The 20,420-nt window shown below is 42.9% G+C and overlaps 1 protein-coding gene across 1 annotated transcript in view; it reads right to left on the minus strand.

Moving 5' to 3' along the window:
- PLEKHG3 (pleckstrin homology and RhoGEF domain containing G3) overlaps positions 1-20,420 on the minus strand; it is a 253,659-nt gene that overhangs the window by 8,920 nt on the left and 224,319 nt on the right. The window contains exons 15-19 of the mRNA XM_068253443.1: positions 19,142-19,180; positions 17,136-17,146; positions 7,878-8,087; positions 6,995-7,108; positions 1,713-3,171 (exon numbers count right to left, since the gene is read on the minus strand). Coding sequence (XP_068109544.1) covers positions 1,713-3,171; positions 6,995-7,108; positions 7,878-8,087; positions 17,136-17,146; positions 19,142-19,180 — 1,833 coding nt within the window. The remainder of the gene's footprint in view (positions 1-1,712; positions 3,172-6,994; positions 7,109-7,877; positions 8,088-17,135; positions 17,147-19,141; positions 19,181-20,420) is intronic.

A 20,420-nucleotide genomic window follows, 5' to 3' on the forward strand; every position in this document is an offset into this window, starting at 1 on the left:
CCTGAAAGAATTACATCTTTATCAACTGATACATTCAGTATGTGTGAATGCAAATACAATATATATTCCCAAAAATGGGAGTCTCTGCTTATACTCAGTAGTAGTATGCGTGTGCCTACCAACCCTCCCCCCCCCAAACCGCTGTGATGATCAGCTTGTATAATTTGCTCATCAGTCATGTATACTATATTCCCAACAAGGTACTGACAAGACAGAACTGTCACTTTGATGCCCAAAACTTAAAGCGGAAAAGAAGTTAGTTTTAAAACAAACTGTATCACTTACCTAAGCCCCCAGCAGCCGTCCTGTCCCGCGCCGGTACTCCACGATCCTCAGTTCTCCTGCTGCCACTCTGTTTCGTTACTCGACTAAGTCGAGTCCTGCGCAGCCCTGCCAATCGTATCCTTTTTACGTGTTCCCGCCTGCAAAAGTGCTATTGCAGACTGGAACGCATGAAGGATACGCGTGGCCAAAGCCGCACAGGCGCAGTTGCCCAGTGGCGAAACTGAAAGTAGCTGGCGGCAGCAGAGCGGAGGATCGTGGAGGACAGGCGCAAAACAGGATGGCTACTGGGGTTTTGCAGAAGCCCCAGGTAAGTGAAACCGTTTGTTTTAAAACTAACTTCAGTTCTGCTTTAACTCTTTCAAGCAGCAAAATAAAACACGTAAAACAACCTGGTTGTTAATATGTTTTGCACTGTACATCAGGGCTGTGGAGTCGGAGTCGGGGCAATTTTGGGCACCCAGAGTCGGAGTTGAAGTCGTGGTTTCAGAAACTGAGGAGTCTGGATTCAGAGTCGCATGATTTTTGTACAAAATCCACAGCCCTGTTAAAGGGAACCTTAACTGGTGGGAAAAAAAATTCACTTACCTGGGGGCTTTCCCGAGCCTCCTGCAGCCGTCCTGTGCCTGCGCCGGTCCTTCAGTGCCCTCCAGTCTCCCTCCGCGGCTAAGTTTTGTTTTCGGACGACTGCCAGTCGTCCTCGGGCGAAGCGTCCTCTTCTTCCGCATTCCCCGTCGTAAAGAGCCATAAAGCGCGTCCACATGACGCGTTCTGTGTCATGCGAATGCGCTTTACGGCTCTTTACGACGGGGAATGCGGAAGAGGAGGACGCTTTGCCCGAAGACGACTGGCAGTCGTCCGAAAACGAAACTTAGCCGCGGAGGGAGACCGGAGGGCATCGAAGGACCGGCACGGGCACAGGACGGCTGCAGGAGGCTCGGGAAAGCCCCCAGGTAAGTGAATTTTTTTCCCCACAAGTTAAGGTTCCCTTTAAGTATTACACTAAGAAGTCGGAGTCGAGGCAATTTTGGGTACCCGGAGTCGGAGTCATGGTTTCAGAAACTGAGGAGTACATACACATATTTATCATCATGTCATGTCGCCTCGAGTACACTTTAAAGAACAGCTGCACACGGGGGTGGAGTGATCAGATGTCACCTACACATTTCCATTACATACACCTCTATCCCCTCTAAGGCAACTGTCTCCTCCCAAAAATGCTTTGTTCTGCATTGTAAGGTCATTATTTAAAACACACCAGTAGCTGCTGCATTTCCTACCCTCGGCTTATACTCGGGTTTATAATTTTTTCCCGGTTTTTTTTTTTTCTTTTAGGTACAATTTTGGGGTCGATCTATATTCGGATTGGCTTATACTTGAGTATATATAGTATTTAGATTAGGTTAACACCCTTGAAGCCCAATACTCACATCTATATTCTGCTTTTTCTTCTTGTACAGATGGAAGACTGCCTCTCCTCATGTCCTCCTCTAGGTCCCTCAAGCGTCTATGTGGAACTGGCTTATTGCACTTAATTCTTTGGCTGTACTGTCTGGCTAGCTGAAACACCTTGTTCTTCATTTTCTCAGTTAGATCTCCATCCATACAGCCGGCAAGTTGGAGAATTGTGGGATGTATTTTGTCAGGAGTTTTAAAGTCTTGGTCACTAAATCCCATTTTATTGGTTGGACTGTTAATTTGCTGAGGAGATCTGTCCTCTGGGGTAGGGGCTTGTGATTCCTCTTTAATGGTATGGAGATCACTTTCCTCCACAATTATTAGAGGCTCGTTAGATTGCAAATCATTCTCTGCCTTGTCCTGATGTCTGATGGAAGTTTCCTTTGCATCAATCCTAGCTTCTTCATGGCTCTGATTCCAGCTACTTTGCTTTTCAATTTCATCCCACACTTTTGTCATTTCAGCTGGAGATTTGAACTCCTCGTCAGAAATCGAGATGGATTGTTCTTTAACCCCGTTTCTGGGTGCTGGAGGTGGATGTGGTTTATAGTGTGATGACTCACCAGTGTCCCTTTTATTTGTAACACTGGAACTTTCTGTCCATAAAGTTGGCCTGCTAATTTCCCCATTGGCATTACTAGAAGAGCTACCTAGTCTTTGTCTTGTAGTATTGCCTTGTTTGCCATCAAACTTTGGCTGACTATTTATCTTAAATATAGAGTTCCTCACAAGGCCAGCAGGAATGTAAGATAGGCTTTCTCTACGCTTGATACTAAAAGTTGCATCTTGATGTTCTGCTTTATCATAATACGTCTTAATCTTGTCAAGAAGTTGCCTGTCTTGAAAAGAGAGAAAGGACTCTTTTCGCTTACATCTCTCTTTCTCCTCAAAAACATTTTCCACAGAATTGACCCTTTTTGGAGCAGCCTCTACATTAGCCTCATCACTATCACAAATAACACTATTGTGAGACTGCACAAATTCAGAAGTTCCATTCTGATAGGGAATCTTATCAGTACACTCCAGGTTGATTAGGCTGCTGCTACGGCTTGTCAGCTTGGGAGTTGTACAACCAATGACTTTTCCATCCTCCAAAGCCAAACTGCTCCTTCTAGAGAAGCTGACAAACCTCTCAGCAATGACACTAGCTTGATCCAAGACAGATGGTGGAAGGATACTAGTTGATTCATGTACTGGCGCTTCCCCTTCATCTTCCTCACTGCTAAAGGTCTTTGAGTCATCTGTATTCTCAGATACCCCATTTTCCAGAGGATCTGGGATATCCGAATCGGTTTCTCTATCTTCCTCCACCAGTTGACTATCTTCAGATGGTGGTAGAGAAACTTCTGATGGAACTTCTAAAGTGCCGACCATCTCAGCAATGTAAACATCTTCAAGTTCAGATTGTTCTTTTTCCATTTCTTCTGATATCTAGAAGAAAAGAAAACCCCACAGAAGTCAGTACAGCACATATATAAATCTAAAAGATGTACATGAGAAGTTGGAATAATTTTCTGTTAAAATCTAATGCCATGATAGCCGGATGTAAACAATCAAAACGTCAAAAGCGGTAAAAAAATGAAAAGAAAAATATCACATACTAAGAGAAGAACGGTTTTTATTTCAAGCCCTAGTTAGCCAATTAGATTTTTTTTTTATCGCAAGGCTAATTTGGGGACCATGCAATTATTCATTAACTTGCATATTTATTGTAGCCATGTCAGAGGAATTCCCTAAGGAAAATTCAGTCTTGACCCAGAGATCCTCCAGCAGGCCTTGAATTGGCAGTAGAGTTAGTGCTACTTTCTAGAGTGCTAGTAACACAAGCTGGATACACACAATGCATTTTCAGTTGAAAAGGGAGTATGGGCCCAAACTGCTCCCAATCGATAATGGGATCAATTTTCCGATGAGAGCTTCCCCAAAAAATTGATCGGGAACCGAATGGACATGTCGGAAATAATTGTGCATTGTGTGTGCCCAGCATTAAACATTTCTGCAGAGAGATTATGTTTTTTGTGGCCAGCCATCCAGCTACAGCTGATTCTTATCATTAGGAGACCCTGTTGTAGTGCTGGCCACAAACCACTAATATCTTTAGCCACACAGGGAGAAGGTGGGCCGAGTCAGGTGATCTGTGCTGACAAAGAAAGACTATGGGCTCAGACACATTATGAGGGCCTGTTTCCACTACACGCAGATTGGATGCAGAAAAACTGACTCCAATGAATGCCTATGGGCCTGTTTTAAACGCGATTTTTCTGATGCAGATTTTCCCATAGGCATTCATTGGAGTCAATTTTTCTGCACCTAATCTGTGTGTAGTGAAAACAGGCCCAAAGTGCTTTTCTGAGCTCTTTGTAGCCCTCAGAGCTTCAGTCCCGAACACTGCCAGGGGGTCGCATGAAGGCAGGGGATATTGAGGCGCCCGGTGTCCGCTATGTGTCCCAGTGTACTTCGCTTTGTGACACACCACATTCTGCATTTGAGCCGCTATTCCAGCCACGCCGCACCAGCCAATCACCATCAAGCATCACGCGAGTGGCAGGCAATAGCTGGATGCTAATCCAATAGGATGGCAAGTGAAGGATGTGATGAATGGAGCTGGGATTCCCACTGGACTTGTGAGAGGGAAAATGTGAGTTGAGGAGGGAGTAATGGTGGGTACACACGGGGTACCGCTGTAGCTTGTCGCTAGCACACCGGGGACGTGTGCGTGACAGCTCGTCGCCAGGTCCCTCTGTGTAGCAGCCGTACACACGGCGCACAGAGGGACAGAGATGCGGTGAAAGCTGTCGCTGAAGGTTCCTCCCCCCCCCCCCCGCTGGAAGCTCCGTCTACGGTCTATGGGTCGCTGTCGCTAGTCCGCATACACACGCAGTACGCGTGGCAGACTAGCGACAGTTGTGGTGACGTTGCAGCGACAGCCCTGGCTAGCGACGGTTCGTGCCGCGCACGTTATACACACGGGGACCTGTCCCTGCAACACGCGCGTGCCACGTGGTTGCGGCGACAGTTGTAACCCGTGTGTATGAGCCATAACAACATCATGCTAGCGGTGACAATGCTGTGGCAATTCTCTGCCGTGATTACAGCTCTGCTGGTATGTGTAGTCCTTCTCTGTGACATGCTCAGTGTTGCTGCTACCAATTCCTCTGTGTTTACCACTACCTCATTTCTACATTTTGCATCTAAAGTACAGATATACTGTATGTGTAAAGGTGCCCCATTACCACAATACAATCTAGTAGCTGATCGATTTTCAGATTCCATTATGATCGATGGGAAACTATCGGTCATGGTCCGCAAACTCGTTATCCAGCTTGATCAGATCGATGGGATCGATCCAGAAATTGGATCAATCTCATAGATGTGATCAAATTCGATAGCAAGTTTGCAGCAGTGGGCACGGCAAATCAAATCAGTTGATCAATTGACCGCTAGATTGAATTGTTAGTGGGCACCATAAGACCCAGTTCCCATTTGCTTGTTTGGAACTTAGAGGATCAAATTAGTGTACTTTCACATTGAGTCCAGGGACGGGTGCATTGCTCCGTAGGTAGCTATGGGAAACACATCCGCTTCTCTGGCGCACTTTGCAAATCTCTGCCTCTGTTGCTGGAGAACCTTGTCCCGGCCCTGCTCAGAAAGATGAGAACCAAAAATTGCTCAGAAAAGCACTTATAGTGCGTCTGAGCCCTAACTTATGCCGCCTTTCCACTCCTGGAAGGTTTCATGTGGCTATAGATGGGATGTAGGAGTAGTCTTTACAGCTTCAACCCCATGAGTTGCACTGTGGCAAAAGCAAAAGAAGGAAACAATCCAAATTTATACTATATGCATTCTAGATTGTATAGAAGTGCATTGCACAAAACACTGAGCATGGTTAATAAATATGCGTAGGAAATGGAAGGCAGGAGTAGGACTAGGGAGGGATTTAAAAAAAATCTCTGAACTGAGCACCAGCAGATTAAAGTAAAGGTATATCTATGCTATCAAGGCTGTAACATAGCGTACAGCCCCCTCCATACCTTTCTGCACCCGCCTCCTTGTTGGCACCCCTTTCTCTCCCAGTATACACCATTTTACAGCCTATTAGCCACCCATCCTTGCTCCTGCTCTCATCATAGCTAGCCTCTTGCATACATAGATCATTGCACTCATGTATGGGGCTTACATTTGAAGCAATGACACGGATGATCGGGGGTTGCTGCCGTTTAAAAAATGGAGAATCTTTTTTTTTTTTTTTTAATGTGCGAGGACAGCAGTTGAAAGGGAGAAGGGAAGACAAAGGCCTCGATTCATAAAGCATTCCCGCATGTGGTAATGATGAAAACCGCATGAAAAGCTGAAATTCCTGAGCAGTGAGGTAAATTACCGCCTTATGCGGTGAATACCTCAACACATCAATAAATGTCAATTCATAAAGATTAGAGCAGGCGGTATTCTCCATGCCATTACCGTCTGCTTTGAAGAGGCGATAAGGGAGCGAATAAGAGTAAAGTTAATGGAGACCGATCTCCCAGGCAGTAGCGGAGAGTGCAGAACAAACAAGGCTTCCTGGAATACCCCAGGCCATGGGCGTAACAATAGGGGCTGCAGCCCATGCGCCTGCGGGGGGGGGGGGGGCGCTTAAAATTTCTGCAGGGGGCCCGGTGGGTCTTAGTTACGCCCCTGCCCCAGGCTGTGTTTTTTAACCTCTTGGGTACCTGTTTTCAGATATTTTTCACATCAGAAAGCCTGCATGTGTAACATTTCTTGAAGTTCTCTAAGCTGTGGCAATTAAATAGATTGTTTAGAAAGACTAATAGACAGATTCAGTGCAGATTCAGGGCAAACAGAGGCAGTATAACAAAAAAGTGCACATCTAAAGGGAAGTTGGGGATGCCTCTTATTGTAATTATGTCTCTGCATGGAGAAATGTAACAACTCAGGCAGCACCGCCTGCTATGTTAGGGAAATCCCCGCATTTCTATTGCAACTGTAAAGATTTTTATGAACTAGCTACACAAAAGTCTAAACTACCGAATGCAGTATTTTCCCAACAAGATTTTTTTTCCCGCACAGCCTTTTATGAATTGACCCCAAAGAGTGGATACTGGACTGAATCTGCAGGAGATAAGTATATGAAATATATTTTTATTTGCTTGTTTTTTTTTTCACATTCAGAAGCACTAGAAAAAAACAAACTACTGCTTGTATGCATTTTTTTCAGGTTGCGCCATCTCAAAATACAAAAACAGTTCGGACTTACTTCTGGGTTAAATAGGGCAGCTTCCATACTCCGCCTCTTCTCAGAGTTCCCAGAGGACTGACTGTTCTGCCTTTTAAAACCCTTTGATGTGTCATGCTGCGAAGAGTCTCTGCTCTACAAACAATAACAGAGCTTGATAAAATACCATGACTACCCAAAACGTTTCAGAGATGGTCCTGTCCAAACACTGTGTTTACCAATAATATAGGATAGCTAAAACACTGAAAGGGGAACTTGTTAAATCCAGAAGCATTCTGGGATAATATCAAATGTCCCTCTCCTGCCACTGAGGACGGAGAACTCGAGCAATATTATCAACTAAATAACACTATAGTAAATGGAAATCTCCCCCTTAGGTAATGTTTATACACTACCCAACTACCGCCTGATTTGTTAGGAATGAGGTCAGAACACAAGTTCCCCTCACAGAAACACATGACAAGCAGCTGGTTTGGTATCAGGACGCTCCTAGAATAAACCACAATGAAACACCTTACCTGCAGTAGTTTTTCGATGAACATCACTAACAGTTAGGAGTTTGTGCAGTTAGTTTCTATTACAATTAAGCCAAATTAATACAACAATTATGCCAACCTTTTCACTCAAACCCAAACACTGGATAATTGTGGTCTTGGTGATAAAAGCCATGCAAGTTTATGTACGGAAAGCTTTATAGAAGTAGGCTGAAGCCAGTGACGGAAGTGTTAAATTAGTAGGATTAGATGGGACAACGGGACAGTATTAGATGTGGTAAATGGGCAATTAAGGAGAAAGGAAATTGAGAGACCCTCACCGTAGGCGCGCCCCATGTATCAAGCAAAGTCTTGGCCCTATAACGCCAGCAATGTATGACTGCCAACAGGGAGCTGGCAAAATCAGCTACCTGGTCATCCTCTCCCAACTGTATCTCCTCCTCATTCTCTTCCTCAGAGGCACTGAGCTCTGCCCCTGAGCCTCTGCACACCTCCTCTGTGCTGGTGGGTAGCTCCTCATATCCCTCTGTCTCGACCTGTTCACAGCTGGGAGTCACACTGTCGTTACTGGGCTGAAGTATATCCTCAAATTCCAGTAATGCTCCATCACTGCCTGCATCCTGGATAGACAAGAATTCCTATTATATATCATTTAGGTGGACATTAACTGACCTGAATGGGTTTTGTCACATGAGAAAGATAACTTTTGCATCTATTCAAATCTCGAGAAATCCTGCCAAGAGTGGACACAATTCAAAAGAAATGACAAGAGCAGTGTGTTCTTTACCTGGACTTAGTGGATGGTGTGGTAGATAACAGAGACCACTGTATGATTGGTAAATGTGATCATTGTGTCCCGGCTTTGTGCTAGATAATGGAGACCACTGTTGTTCGCCAATCTTATAATCTTCCTGTTAACATGTTTTCTATTTTTTTTCTTTTTAATCTTTATCATGGGATAACAACATTTACAGTACCTTTGAGGTTGCAGCAGAGCGAGTGCTTTACAATTTAAAATAAAGTTGGTGTCGAAACCGAGATCAATGTACAGGACCATTTTATTTTTTTATTTTTTTTTTACTTGTAGCTTGCTTTGCTGCATGCCAGCCCACCTTGTTCTGAGTAAGCCTTGGCTAGTCCTACTGACAAACACTGTGAGAGTTGGGGAATATAATCTCAGGCAGGAAAAGATGGAGTGTGAGGTCTCTGGAACCTAAACTGCAGTAAAAAAAACAAAAAAAAAACAAAAAAAAAAAACACACAAGTTCAACTTACCTGGGGCTTTTACTAACCCCCTGCAGCCATCCTGTGCCCGGATGCCACTAAGTGTTCTGTCACCAGAAGTGTTCTGTGCATGCACAGTAGAGATGTTTTCATACTGCGTGGGGGCACAATCAGGAGGTGCACGAGCCAGGGCCGTGCATCAAAATGAAACTAGGGAGCTTCAGGGGACTGGAGAATCATTCAGTGATGGCGCAGGCACAGGGCGGCTTGCAGCCCTAGGTAAGTTAAACTCATTTTTTATTTTTTTAGTTTAGGTTCACTTTAAGTAGCAGAGAATGCCATCTGCAGGTAATTTGTGATATGCACAAAATACACTGCATTATCTGCAGCTTGGGTACAAATGATCCTGACAGCATTCTGTGTAAGGGACCAGACCATTATGCATCCTATGCATGCTTTTTCCCCTGTTAGATATGGAATATTCAACATCTGCTCCGTTTCACTATAATTCTTACGTATTCCAATCCTGACTCAGAATACAAAAAATGCGCGTTGCTGGAAAGTGTATACAGAAAGCATGAAAGATTAGTCAGGATTTCCTGTAAATGGTGCAAGCATTTTACGCATGTAGTTGGAGGTTCCAGCAAATGAATGATGAACTCAAATTTAAACAAACAGCTGACACATAGGTTTGCAACAGACTTCTGATGGACACACATGCAGCAGTCTTCTGATGGACACACATGCAGCAATCGTTTTGGCTCACCAATAACTGAAGAGCAAATTACATTCCATTATGAATGGAGTATATATGGGAAGAAGCCTAGGCAAACATATAAGAACATTGCAACTCCATGCAGTTACTTTCCTGGTCGAGATTCAAAGAACCTGGTAGTCAGCACTAAATGGAAAGGTGAAGTAGGTTGGAGTGCTACATGGCTGGTGGGAATAGAGTCTGCTTATTCAGACTTCTGGGTGTGGCTAGCAAGCTACAGTTCTACGTTCTTATGTGCTGTAGGTTTCTTTAATTGTGCAGTCTTGCCTATATAGCACCTTATGGCCCATACACACGCACTACGGAAGCCAACGACGGGTCCTCCCACTGGGCAGACTTTCAGCCGACAGTAGTGCATGTGTACGCACTGTCGGCGGACTGATAAAGCTGTTCTTGAACGATCCGTTCAGATCCTGCCACTAGTTTTATTGCCCCTGTGTTCTGGATCGGTGATCTCACTGCCTTGGCACTAGCACACAGAAGTATATGATAATTAGGGTTGAGGAAAAAGCCCCCAAATAAACTTATATGTGCATCATTTTATCCTTCACTGGCAGTTGTAAAAACAGGAACATAACTGATGGATAGCAGGGTAATTATACTTCTAATGAAGGCCAATTACAGCTCAGGCAACAAGCCTTTCTTTCTGCATACCATTGGATGAGAAGACTATATAGCCTAATGGGTTGGATACGCAACAATTTTTCAGTTGAGGCTGAAATGTTAGCTGGTCTAGTGGAACATGGTTCTCCATTTTTTAATTACTTAGAGATTAAGCACTGCTGATTGCCATTCTCAATTCCTTGCTTATTTTCTTTTGTCCCTTTCCTGTTTTATAGAGTTCAACTACCTTATCCCGCAGATCCTTTGACCTTTCTTTCATCTTCCCTATGACTTAAGGTGGCCATACACTGGTCGATTTGCCATCAGATTCGATCAACAGATAGATCCCTCTCTGATCGAATCTGATCAGAGAGGAATCGTATGGCCACCTTTACTGCAAACAGATTGTGAATCGATTTCAGTCTGAAACCGATACCAATCTGTGGTGGTGGTGGTGCTGCCGCCGTTCCCCCCCGCATACATTACCTGCTCCGCCGGCGCGACTCCTTTGAGAAAATCAATTTTAAAGTTTCAAAGGAAAAAAAATACACATTTAAAAACCTGCCGACTTTAATGGTTAATAGCAAATCCACCTTAAATGCTAGAAACCCTAAATTTGCAGGATATGTTAAGGAGATCATTAGGAATAAGAGGAAAAAACAATTTTTCAAAAAGACCTTATAGTTTTTGAGAAAATCGATTTTAAGGTTTCGAAGGAAAAAAGTATACTTTTAAATGCGGTAAATGTAACTTTTAGTAGCAAACCTAACGGTAGTGTAATTTTACATGCATCAAACGAAAGCGCAATAAATTTCCTGACGGGGTTTCCAGGGGGTCCATACGCAGCCGCAGCGCTTTGGCCAGGGATCGCTATACAGCCGCAATATGGCTGTATGAAGATACCTGGCATTTTTTCCTACTTTCCCAATTTTTTTTTTTATGTTTAGAGTGTGGGCATTTAAAAAAAAAAAATTATGTGGGGTCCCCCCTCCTGAAACGTTTTAACCCCTTGTCCCCTTGTCCCCCACGCAGGCTGGGATAGCCAGAATGTGGAGCTCCGACCGATTGGGACTTCACACCCTGACTGTACCAGCTGCAAAAAAGGTCCCCTAATGCTGATTTTTGTTCCGGGGTATATGTTGGGGGCCCCCCCCCAGGTTTATTTTGCCCTGGGGCCCCATTGTTGCTTAAACCGGCCCTGGGTACACTGTATGGCTACTGGTGCAAATCTCCACTGATCTAGGTAGGGAACTGAGACAACGAAAGCCTCTAGCTGGTGGTTACCGTAATTAACCAGCTGCTGCTTAATTTTTCTTAGGAGAATGTTTTGCTTTCTGCTAAATACAGCTCTGAATGAATCTGAGCCCAAGATAACAACATGGAATTATCTATACAAGTTGTTTACTTCTAGCACACTGTAGGAAATCTCAGTTATACTTTCTTCCCTAGTGTAAAGATAATCTAGCCTATCACATAACCTTGGTACACAAGCTTAGTAATGGCCAATGATTTATATAGCCACGCAAGAGCGCCACATGAAAATTTTCTTCCGAGTCGCTCTATAGTCTGCGGAAGAAATGCAGCTTTCACCATGGAAACGCAACTGCAGTCTGGTCACTCTGAGCATGAATAAAAACACTCAAGAATATGAATAAACATGTGGCCCGGCAAACCCCCACTCTGCCTTTAAAAATGTTATCATCTAAATTACTCAACAAAAAGAGGTCGGGTTTCTGTTGCCAAGCTTTAGAACTATGCTATGATTAACAGGGGATAATATATGCCTGCATGGGATAAAACAAGAAGAAAAAGCAACCTTCACATGGCAGAAGCTTTTTAGATCTCCTGAAAAAGTCATCTCTGTAACCTCCACGCTTTATGGAAATGCAGTGCTTTACTAATTCAGTATTTATATAAATAAGCAAGAATACGAATATTGAAACAACCCACAGTTGGTCTGGGAGAGAGGCAAAAACAAAAATTGCCCCATGCTCCCCCAGAAAGGGTGGGCCAACAATCTATCAGTAAAGAACTGAGCAATTACTTTAAAAAAAAAAAAAACATTAAAAAGTCCCATTTTTAAAGAACAGAGGTTTCAGTAATAATAATGATGATCTAAAGAGGAACTGCAGTGAAAATAACATCCACAATTAATAAAATTAATTACTTTTTAAAATAATCATTTATAGATTTTGGAGTGTTTGCCCATTGTAAAATCTTTGCTAACCCGTAACAGTGTGAAATTTATCACAGCAGGCTACATCTTTAGTCCTGTCAGGTGATGTCTGTGGAATATTTGTTTACTGAGAGTTCTAAAGCCAGTAGAAAATATACCTGGTCTCCCAGAATCCTCTAGGGGAGGATTCCATAAAGCTAAAAAGCTTAGGATAAGCTTCATTGGAAGGGCTGGGTTACATGCTAATATACAGAAATATACAGCATGTAGGAAGAGTTTCTGATGCTGAAACAAGGAAAATTACTGTAAAAAGGGGATCCTGAATAAATGTACTGCATTCTACTATATGTCACTACAGTGCCTTGAAGTCCTCTCTTGAAGCTTTAAGGTGCAGGATTCAAATCCCACTATTAACTGGGTCTACTCAGAGTTTGTGTTATCTCCATGGTAGCATGGGTGTTATGCAACTCATTAAAGGAGCACTACAGCGAAAAACTGTAAAATATGTGCAAACAAATACATATAAGTACAGTTTTCCAGAGAAAAATGAGCCATAAATTACTTTTCTCCTATGTTGCTGTCACTTACAGTAGGTTGTAGAAATCTTACAGGTTTTGGACTAGTCCATCTCTTTATAGGTGATTCTTAGGGATAAATTTATATTTACAAAAGCACTTAGTGAATGGCAGTTGCTCTGTCCAACTGCCCAAAAAAACTGTGTAGGGAGCAGGGAAGCTGGCTGGCATCATTGTTTAAATCTTTTTTAGGGAATATCTTCATAAAGAATAAAAACCTTGCTGAGAATCCTCTATGAAGAAATGGACCAGTCCAAAACCTGTCACTTCTGTAAGATTTCTACTGCCTACTGTAAGTGACAACATTATAGGAGAAAAGTAATTTATGGCTCATTTTACTCTGAAAGAAATGTACTTATTTGTTTATGTTTGCACATACTTTCAATTTTACAATTTTTCACCATAGTGCCTCTTTAAGGATTTTTCTGCGTTCCCCTACAATATTCCAAACATTGCATGTCGTTCTACTGGCCTATCACCGTGAGGGGCAGTCTTAGGGCAGAGACACACTGCAGAGAGCTTTTTTGATAAGTTTGTGGTAAAAAAAAAAAAAATCAAATTTTTTGAAAAATCACCACAATTTTACCGTGATTTTAATTCCAGTAAATGGAAGTGTCTTTTTCAAAACAAAAATGGAACACAAAGTGCTCTGCAGTGTGTCTCTGTTCTTAGTGGAATAGGGGCCGGCAGATTTGTTTTATTTCAATTCATTTTTCCCCATCTGTAAGGGCTGTAATCCACTAGGAGCGCTTTAGCTGTGCTTGCCGATCCAGTGGATCCCTATGGAGATGATCCCACTAGCAGTCTAGCAGCATTTTGTGAGCTATTGCATCAGTGGCTACAGCAGCCAAATCATGATCGCTCCGGGAATCTCTGTGAAATTGTGGCACTTCATGGTTGCTTTCCAATAGCCACAGAGCGCCTGTATTCCAGCCCTGAAAGTGCATTTACCAACACAGCCTTTATGAGTGCAGAAAGGAATGTGCAAGCACAAATGATCGGTCAATGCCACTGCACTATTTTCCATGTATTCCTGTCAACTATCCATTCTGTTTTTGTAAATACCAGTAGATGTCAGACCACAGACTGTCTATTCCATGTGCAGCCAGTTTAGATTTAATCAAGGCGTGATTAGACTAGTGCAGTACCAAAACTGAGCACTAGAGGAAGTATTCACAAAGTAATCTGCTGTCATTTTAGCACTCATGGTTTTGTGGGGTTGGTGTGGCCGTGTAATATTTAAAGCTATAGGCTTGCTATACATCAGCGGTTCTACATGCCTGTCAGTCTTACAGGGGCGAAAAGAGATAATTAGCATATTCAGTAGTGGTGCATTGTGGGTAACCACAAATGTTCACTTATAGCTGAATTATTGCAAGTTTCCTTCTATTTTAAGAAGGGAAATTTCACCAAGCATAGTTTTCTAGGATGAGAGATATATTTTTTTATATGGTCATTTATCTAGTGTTTGTCATATCAATACTGCAGAATTTTTGATTTTTTTTAAAACATATAGTAGCCTCTGTACTAGGTTATACATTATGTAACTGATCCACCCAAACATCTGCCTTACAAAATGACAGGGAGATGATTGTGAGCTCCTCTAGAGGGCAGTTAGTGATATGACTATGTGCTCTGTATAGTGCTGCAGAAAAGGTCAGTTTTCTAATAATGTAATAATAATAATAATAATAATAATAATAATAATAATAATAATAATATTTAAGAACAATGGTTGAAAAAAACATGAAGTACTACTTCAATTTAGTTTTCAGACAAAAATGGTCGTTGTGTTAGGTTTTATAATCCTTAATGTAAGGACTATAGGATCATTTTTAGGTGGAGCTGCATAGAGATGACAGTTGCTCAATTTTGGACTACTATCTGATGATGGTGCTGAGTGGCCACATAGTCCTGACCTATCCCCCCTGCTCAGGGAAAAATCAATTTGGGAAGTTTAATTTCCCCGTGTCACATTGTTTTCCTGGCATCCGTCCTCATCTCTTCTCCTTAGGGCTGGTTTAAATAAGATCACAAAAAATTTGCTGTGCACATTTTTGGCTATGCGTTTTGAGATTCCCATTTGGGGAAAGAATCGCCAAATGATTTTGTGATTGATTTATACAAATCACAAACGCTGCAATGAGAATGGTCCCATAGGGACAGGGCTTAGCGCTGAACTGCTGCAGAAAAGCACCCCATTCTGAACCAGGCCACAGGCAATGGCCAGGCACATTCCGATGAGCAGCACATACAGGTACAATACCCCTTGGCTCTCTATGCCCAGGATTCCGGAAATATACCCCACCGGTCACCTTTCACTTGCCTGTCAATGCAAGTCTGACTATAGAGGAATTAGTAAATATAAAAAGAGACTGTTGAAGTGAGGCATGATTTGTTTGCAAATGAATTGAGAATTTACTCAGAAATGCAGCCTCTAAACTGAGCAGACAAGGGAAAAAATGGTGACAATGATGGATAGTGTACTGGTTAAGGGCTCTGCCCTTGATGTGGTAGACCAGGGTTTAAATCCTGGCTAGTAAGAAATCATTGGGCAAGACTTCCTAACACTGCAAGGTGGCGCACTGAGTGCACCCTTTGTGGCTGCAGCTCTTGAGCCATTTGAGTCCAACAGGAGAAAAGCGCAATACAAATGTTCAGATTATTATGATTCCACAGCATAATATCTGCATATTAGACACTTCACACAGACCTTGGACACATCACACTGTGATGCCTGGAACTATGCTGTTCCACTCATTCATCTTATACACAATAAATACTGAGTCTACCTAAATGGTCCACTATCAAAACCCGAGCACATAAACAGTGGATGATTGACAGTCGCACTCAGCAGACACTGCGCACACACTCACTCAAAAGTGATCCAGCAAACCTGGATGGAATATTTTCCTTTAATGATCTATTATGCGGTATCAGATTGCAGTCCCTGCCTCTGGGTCATTCTGGGGGAGGTTGGGAAGAATAGCAGCTTGCTGAAAAGTTAGCGAAATAGCTGTTTTTGTGATAGTGGTTTAACCACCCTGGCGTCCTATTAAGATCGCCAAGGTGGCTGCGCAGCAGTATTTTTTGCTTTTTTTAATCATGTAGCTAGCCTGGCGCTAGCTACCCGATTCTCTCTCTCTCTCCCCCCCCCCCCCCCCCCCCTTGCCGAATCCCTCCCACCCGATCGCCGCCGGCGATCAAACCCATCAGGAAATCCCGTTCTGAACGGGATTCCCTTTAGGGCTTACCCCGTCGCCATGGCGATGTACGGAATGACGTCATCGACGTCGTGACGTCAGAAAGAGTCCCGATCCACCCCATAGCGCAGCCTGGCGGTGATTGGCCAGACGGCGCAAGGGGTGTGAGGAGGGGCCTCTTTCGCAGCGGGTAGCGGCGCATCGGTGGCGAGCGTCTAAGACGCGCAGCTAGCAAAGTGCTAGCTGCGTGTGTAAAGAAAAAAAATTGTGAAAATCGGCCCACCAGGGCCTGAGCTGTCCACCGCGGCGGTCATGGACGAGCTGAGCTCGTCATTACCGCCAAGGTGGTTAATGGAGGTGTCACAAACCTCTCAGCAGCCTACATTGTAATCTGATATGGGGGGGGAAGAACTAGACACCTTTTACATTATTCCAGTACAGGTTTGTTGAATGCTTCAAAATAACCCCACTGGAGAGGCTTGGTAATCTCTGGACATGCATTAGGGATCATTCACATACACAACGCGTTCAGGAATGCGATTTCATGCATGCATTTCACAGCATCCACAACAGGGTGCCTTATAGTTTGGAGCAACACAATACAATACAATAGCAACACAATAGATCCCAATGGGAAATTGTGCACGCTGTGTAATAAAACGTTCTTGTATGCGTTACATTGCAACGGGAGACAATGCTTTCTGTACTGCAATTGGCAACATGAAAGTCAATGGACTTTAACTTAACCTTGCATAATCGCACACTATGGGCTTGATTCACAAAGAGGTGCTAACTGTTAGCACGCCTGTGAAAACCCCCTTAGCACGTCTAAACGAGCTTTTCGCGCACAAAACTTTATGCGCGTAAAACTTTGCGCGCACTGCACAGAGCGCAGGGCGCTCAAAGCGAAGTGCCCATTAAAGCCTATAGGACTTAGCGCGTGCATGTGACTTTGCGCGCGCAAAACTTTGCGCACAAAGCTTTGCGCGCGATCTAATTGAGAAATCCGGTGCTAACCTACTTTGTGAATCAAGCCCTATGTGTGAAACAGCCCTTAGTAAATCAGACCCACAAAACTCCCAACAGTTATAAATGTATACAACTAAGCTTACTTTTAAACCAACTGCAGATCCAACGCAACCGGGGAAAGAAAACAAAAAAAATGAAACAATGGTTAAAAATGATATAAAAGCAACAATAAAGCACATTGAAATGATGACACACATCAAATGTCCTTAGCAAAAAGGCACATTAATCACATATGTCGTGTTTAGGTTACTAAAAGCTGTGGGTACTCCCCCTGGTGGCTGGGTATATGCCAGGGAGTTATAGAGAGAGCTGCCCAATATCAGCTTTGGAAAACCTGCAGGAACACCCCTGGCGGGCTTTTTGAATAGGGAATCCCTCTACTCTATTTACCCTTGAGATAGCAACAAATATTGGCGCTAATTTCAGGGGGGCTATAGCGCAGGGTAGGGGCAGAGAGCAGCGGTATGGGGATACAGAGGCATGTCATAAGGCAGAGAACATTCCTCTATGGCCCATCTGCCTCCCAAGGAACCGCCTTGGGTTCTCTTTAGCCACTTCAGCCTACAGTGTCGTTTCACCTTATGCATCCGAGCAACTTTCACCTCCCATTCATTCGCCAATGACTTAATCACAATTAATTGATCTATACCTTGTTTTTTACGCCATCAATTAGGCTTTCTTGGGGAGGTACATTTTCCTAAGAATTATTTTTTTCTAAATGCATTTTAACGGGAATATTAAGAAAATTTTTATTTTTAAAAAAATCATTTCTCAGTTTTCAGCCATTATAGCTTTAAAATAATACATGCTGCCATTAAAAAACCCACGTATTTTATTTGCCCATTTGTCTTGGTTATTACACAATTTAAATTATGTCCCTATAACAATGTATGGCGTCAATATTTTATTTGGAAATAAAGGTGCATTTTCTCAATTTGCATCTATCACTATTTACAAGCTTATAATTTAAAAAAAATTATAGTAATATACTCGCTTGACATGCATATTAAAAAAGTTCAGACCCTTAGGTAACTATTTGTTTTTTTTATTGTAATTTTTTTTATTTTTAATTAAAAATTATATTTGGGGTTTTTCAGAGTGGGGAGGTAAACGGGTAATTTGAAATGTAATGGATTGTGCATATTTTTTTAAAATATGTATGTAGATGTAGTTTTACTACTTGGCTACAAGATGGTCACAGTGATTTTTTGATTTTTTCATCCTGTAAGCGAGAGATCTTGCTTACAGGAACTGAAGAGGTGACGTGGGACATAGAAAAATCGCGGCTTTTCAGAGAAAGTCGTCGGTTTTCCTTAGGGGGACATAGATCAAGGAATGGGATCTGTATTCCCATTCATTGATCTCAGGGGCAGCGGAAGTCGGCGGGAGCGCACGCGGTGCCGCAGCAGCCTAAGTGGTTAAAAAGAACCCAAGAGGAACCTTAAGAAAAAAATTAGATACTGTCCTAATAAGAGGCTTCCCACATCCTCCTGAAAACTACCGCTGCTGCCCTTTATTGTGGTGGCCGGGCTCCTCTTCACGCATGAGCGTGGCCGTTCTGTGCTTGCAGGAAATGACAGCGTATACGAGCAGCTTCTGCGTACTGCGCATAGACAGCCGTACTCGTGCAGGCACAGTATGACGGGTCTCAGGTGTGAGGAGGAACGCAGCCACAATGACACATCTCACAAGCTCCAGTTGGCTATTATATGGAGTACCGTGCATGGCAACTGTGGGGACCAGCAGCATATGGGAAGCCTCTGAAGAATCCAGAGGCCTTCCTCTTCTTAGGTAAGTATGTAGTTTTTGTCTTTAGGCTCACCTCAGGTACACCAGTGCTTCCTTAGCTTGGGGGCAGAAGCAAAAAATCTCAGAGTAAAAAGCTAGAAGAGACTAGGCCAGCATTAATGTAACTGTTATTTTAAAGACACTCCTAAAAAACAGCTGCCATTTATTCCCATTATGCCTGTTAAACTGCTTAGGGGAGGGAATGAAGAGCCAAACATGAAAGTGACGTTCTGTTGCCACATTAAAGTGATGGAGGACTAAATAACACAGAGAAAATCGCACAAGTCACACAGGTTCATACCTTTCTCACCAAGCTGCTTCAAAATATGCTTTGAAGGTTCTATATTAAAAAAAACAAAAACATTAATACAAAAGAAAATGTACATAAGAAATCATAAATAAAGTGAATATGAAACTAGCACACCCAAGATTGAAAATGAAAAACGACCCCCAAACATTCTATACTGTTTACATTTGTTGAGAGGTTTAAAATACTTTCAGTAATTTAGCGAAGGATAGGTTTAACCTCACTGGCAGTTCTGACTGATAAAATGTTTTGACAATGACAAGTTAAAAAGACAAGATCATTTTGAGATGAGGAGTTCAGGTCTCCTGTCTACACCAAGTAATGTACCTTTATATCATAGCACCTTAACGCACAAAGGTTACCCCAAGTCCTCTTCAGAGATGATTGGTGAACTGATTACATGGAAATGTCACCAATTTCGATTGGCCCAGTTTCATGCTGCATGCAGTTTGCATCAGCTAACTGATCATCTCTGGTCCTCTTTAGGTACTCCGTGGCAGTATATTTTTAGCTGTATATAATTTTCTTAATAAGTGGACATTATGGATATAACTAAAGTATGTGGTCAGGGGCTCATATACCAGCTACTGGCTGTGGCACAGACTTCCACAGAGCTGTAATGTTCACAGACAGGTATCTCTGTACTCTATCCCCTCATATCTGAATAGTACAATGGTGCTCAGTAATTTCGCCTTCTGTTGGCACCATCAGTTCTGCTGTTTCAGGTGGCAGAACCAAAATCATTTTTACTGAATTTTTAGCTGCCTCATTTGGCACGAAAATGAAAAACAAAAAGGGCACTGTTGTTCAGATCTGTGACTAGAGATAGGTCGGAAAACCAAGCAGTCCCAGATTGACCAACAATTAGCGAACACACGATGAACAAATTTCATCGGAGGACAGATGTCCATTAGGACATTGTATAAACATCTGGCACGCTAGATCATTAGTGACAGCGGCACCCAATCCCATTGTCCCTCCCTTCACCCCACCTGCCAGATGTTACACCATCGTCCTTTCTCCCCCTCCACTGCTACGCCTTTCCAGCACTCGACCCCGAACCATCACCCAAGGGGTCTATTCCCGATCCCTAAGGGAGACGATTGTGTGTGTATACATGCTCCCTTAGTCAGTAAAATTTGCTGGCTATACGCAAGTTGTCATTTTGATACATAGTTTTCACGCGTTCATGTAATTAAGGCGCCGGCAATAGGCGCATAACTGCTCACCATGCTCCTGCAAAATTCCTGACAGCATTAATTACTTTCACCTC

This window comes from Hyperolius riggenbachi, chromosome 9 (genome assembly GCF_040937935.1).
Source record: "Hyperolius riggenbachi isolate aHypRig1 chromosome 9, aHypRig1.pri, whole genome shotgun sequence".
Lineage (NCBI taxonomy): Eukaryota > Metazoa > Chordata > Amphibia > Anura > Hyperoliidae > Hyperolius > Hyperolius riggenbachi.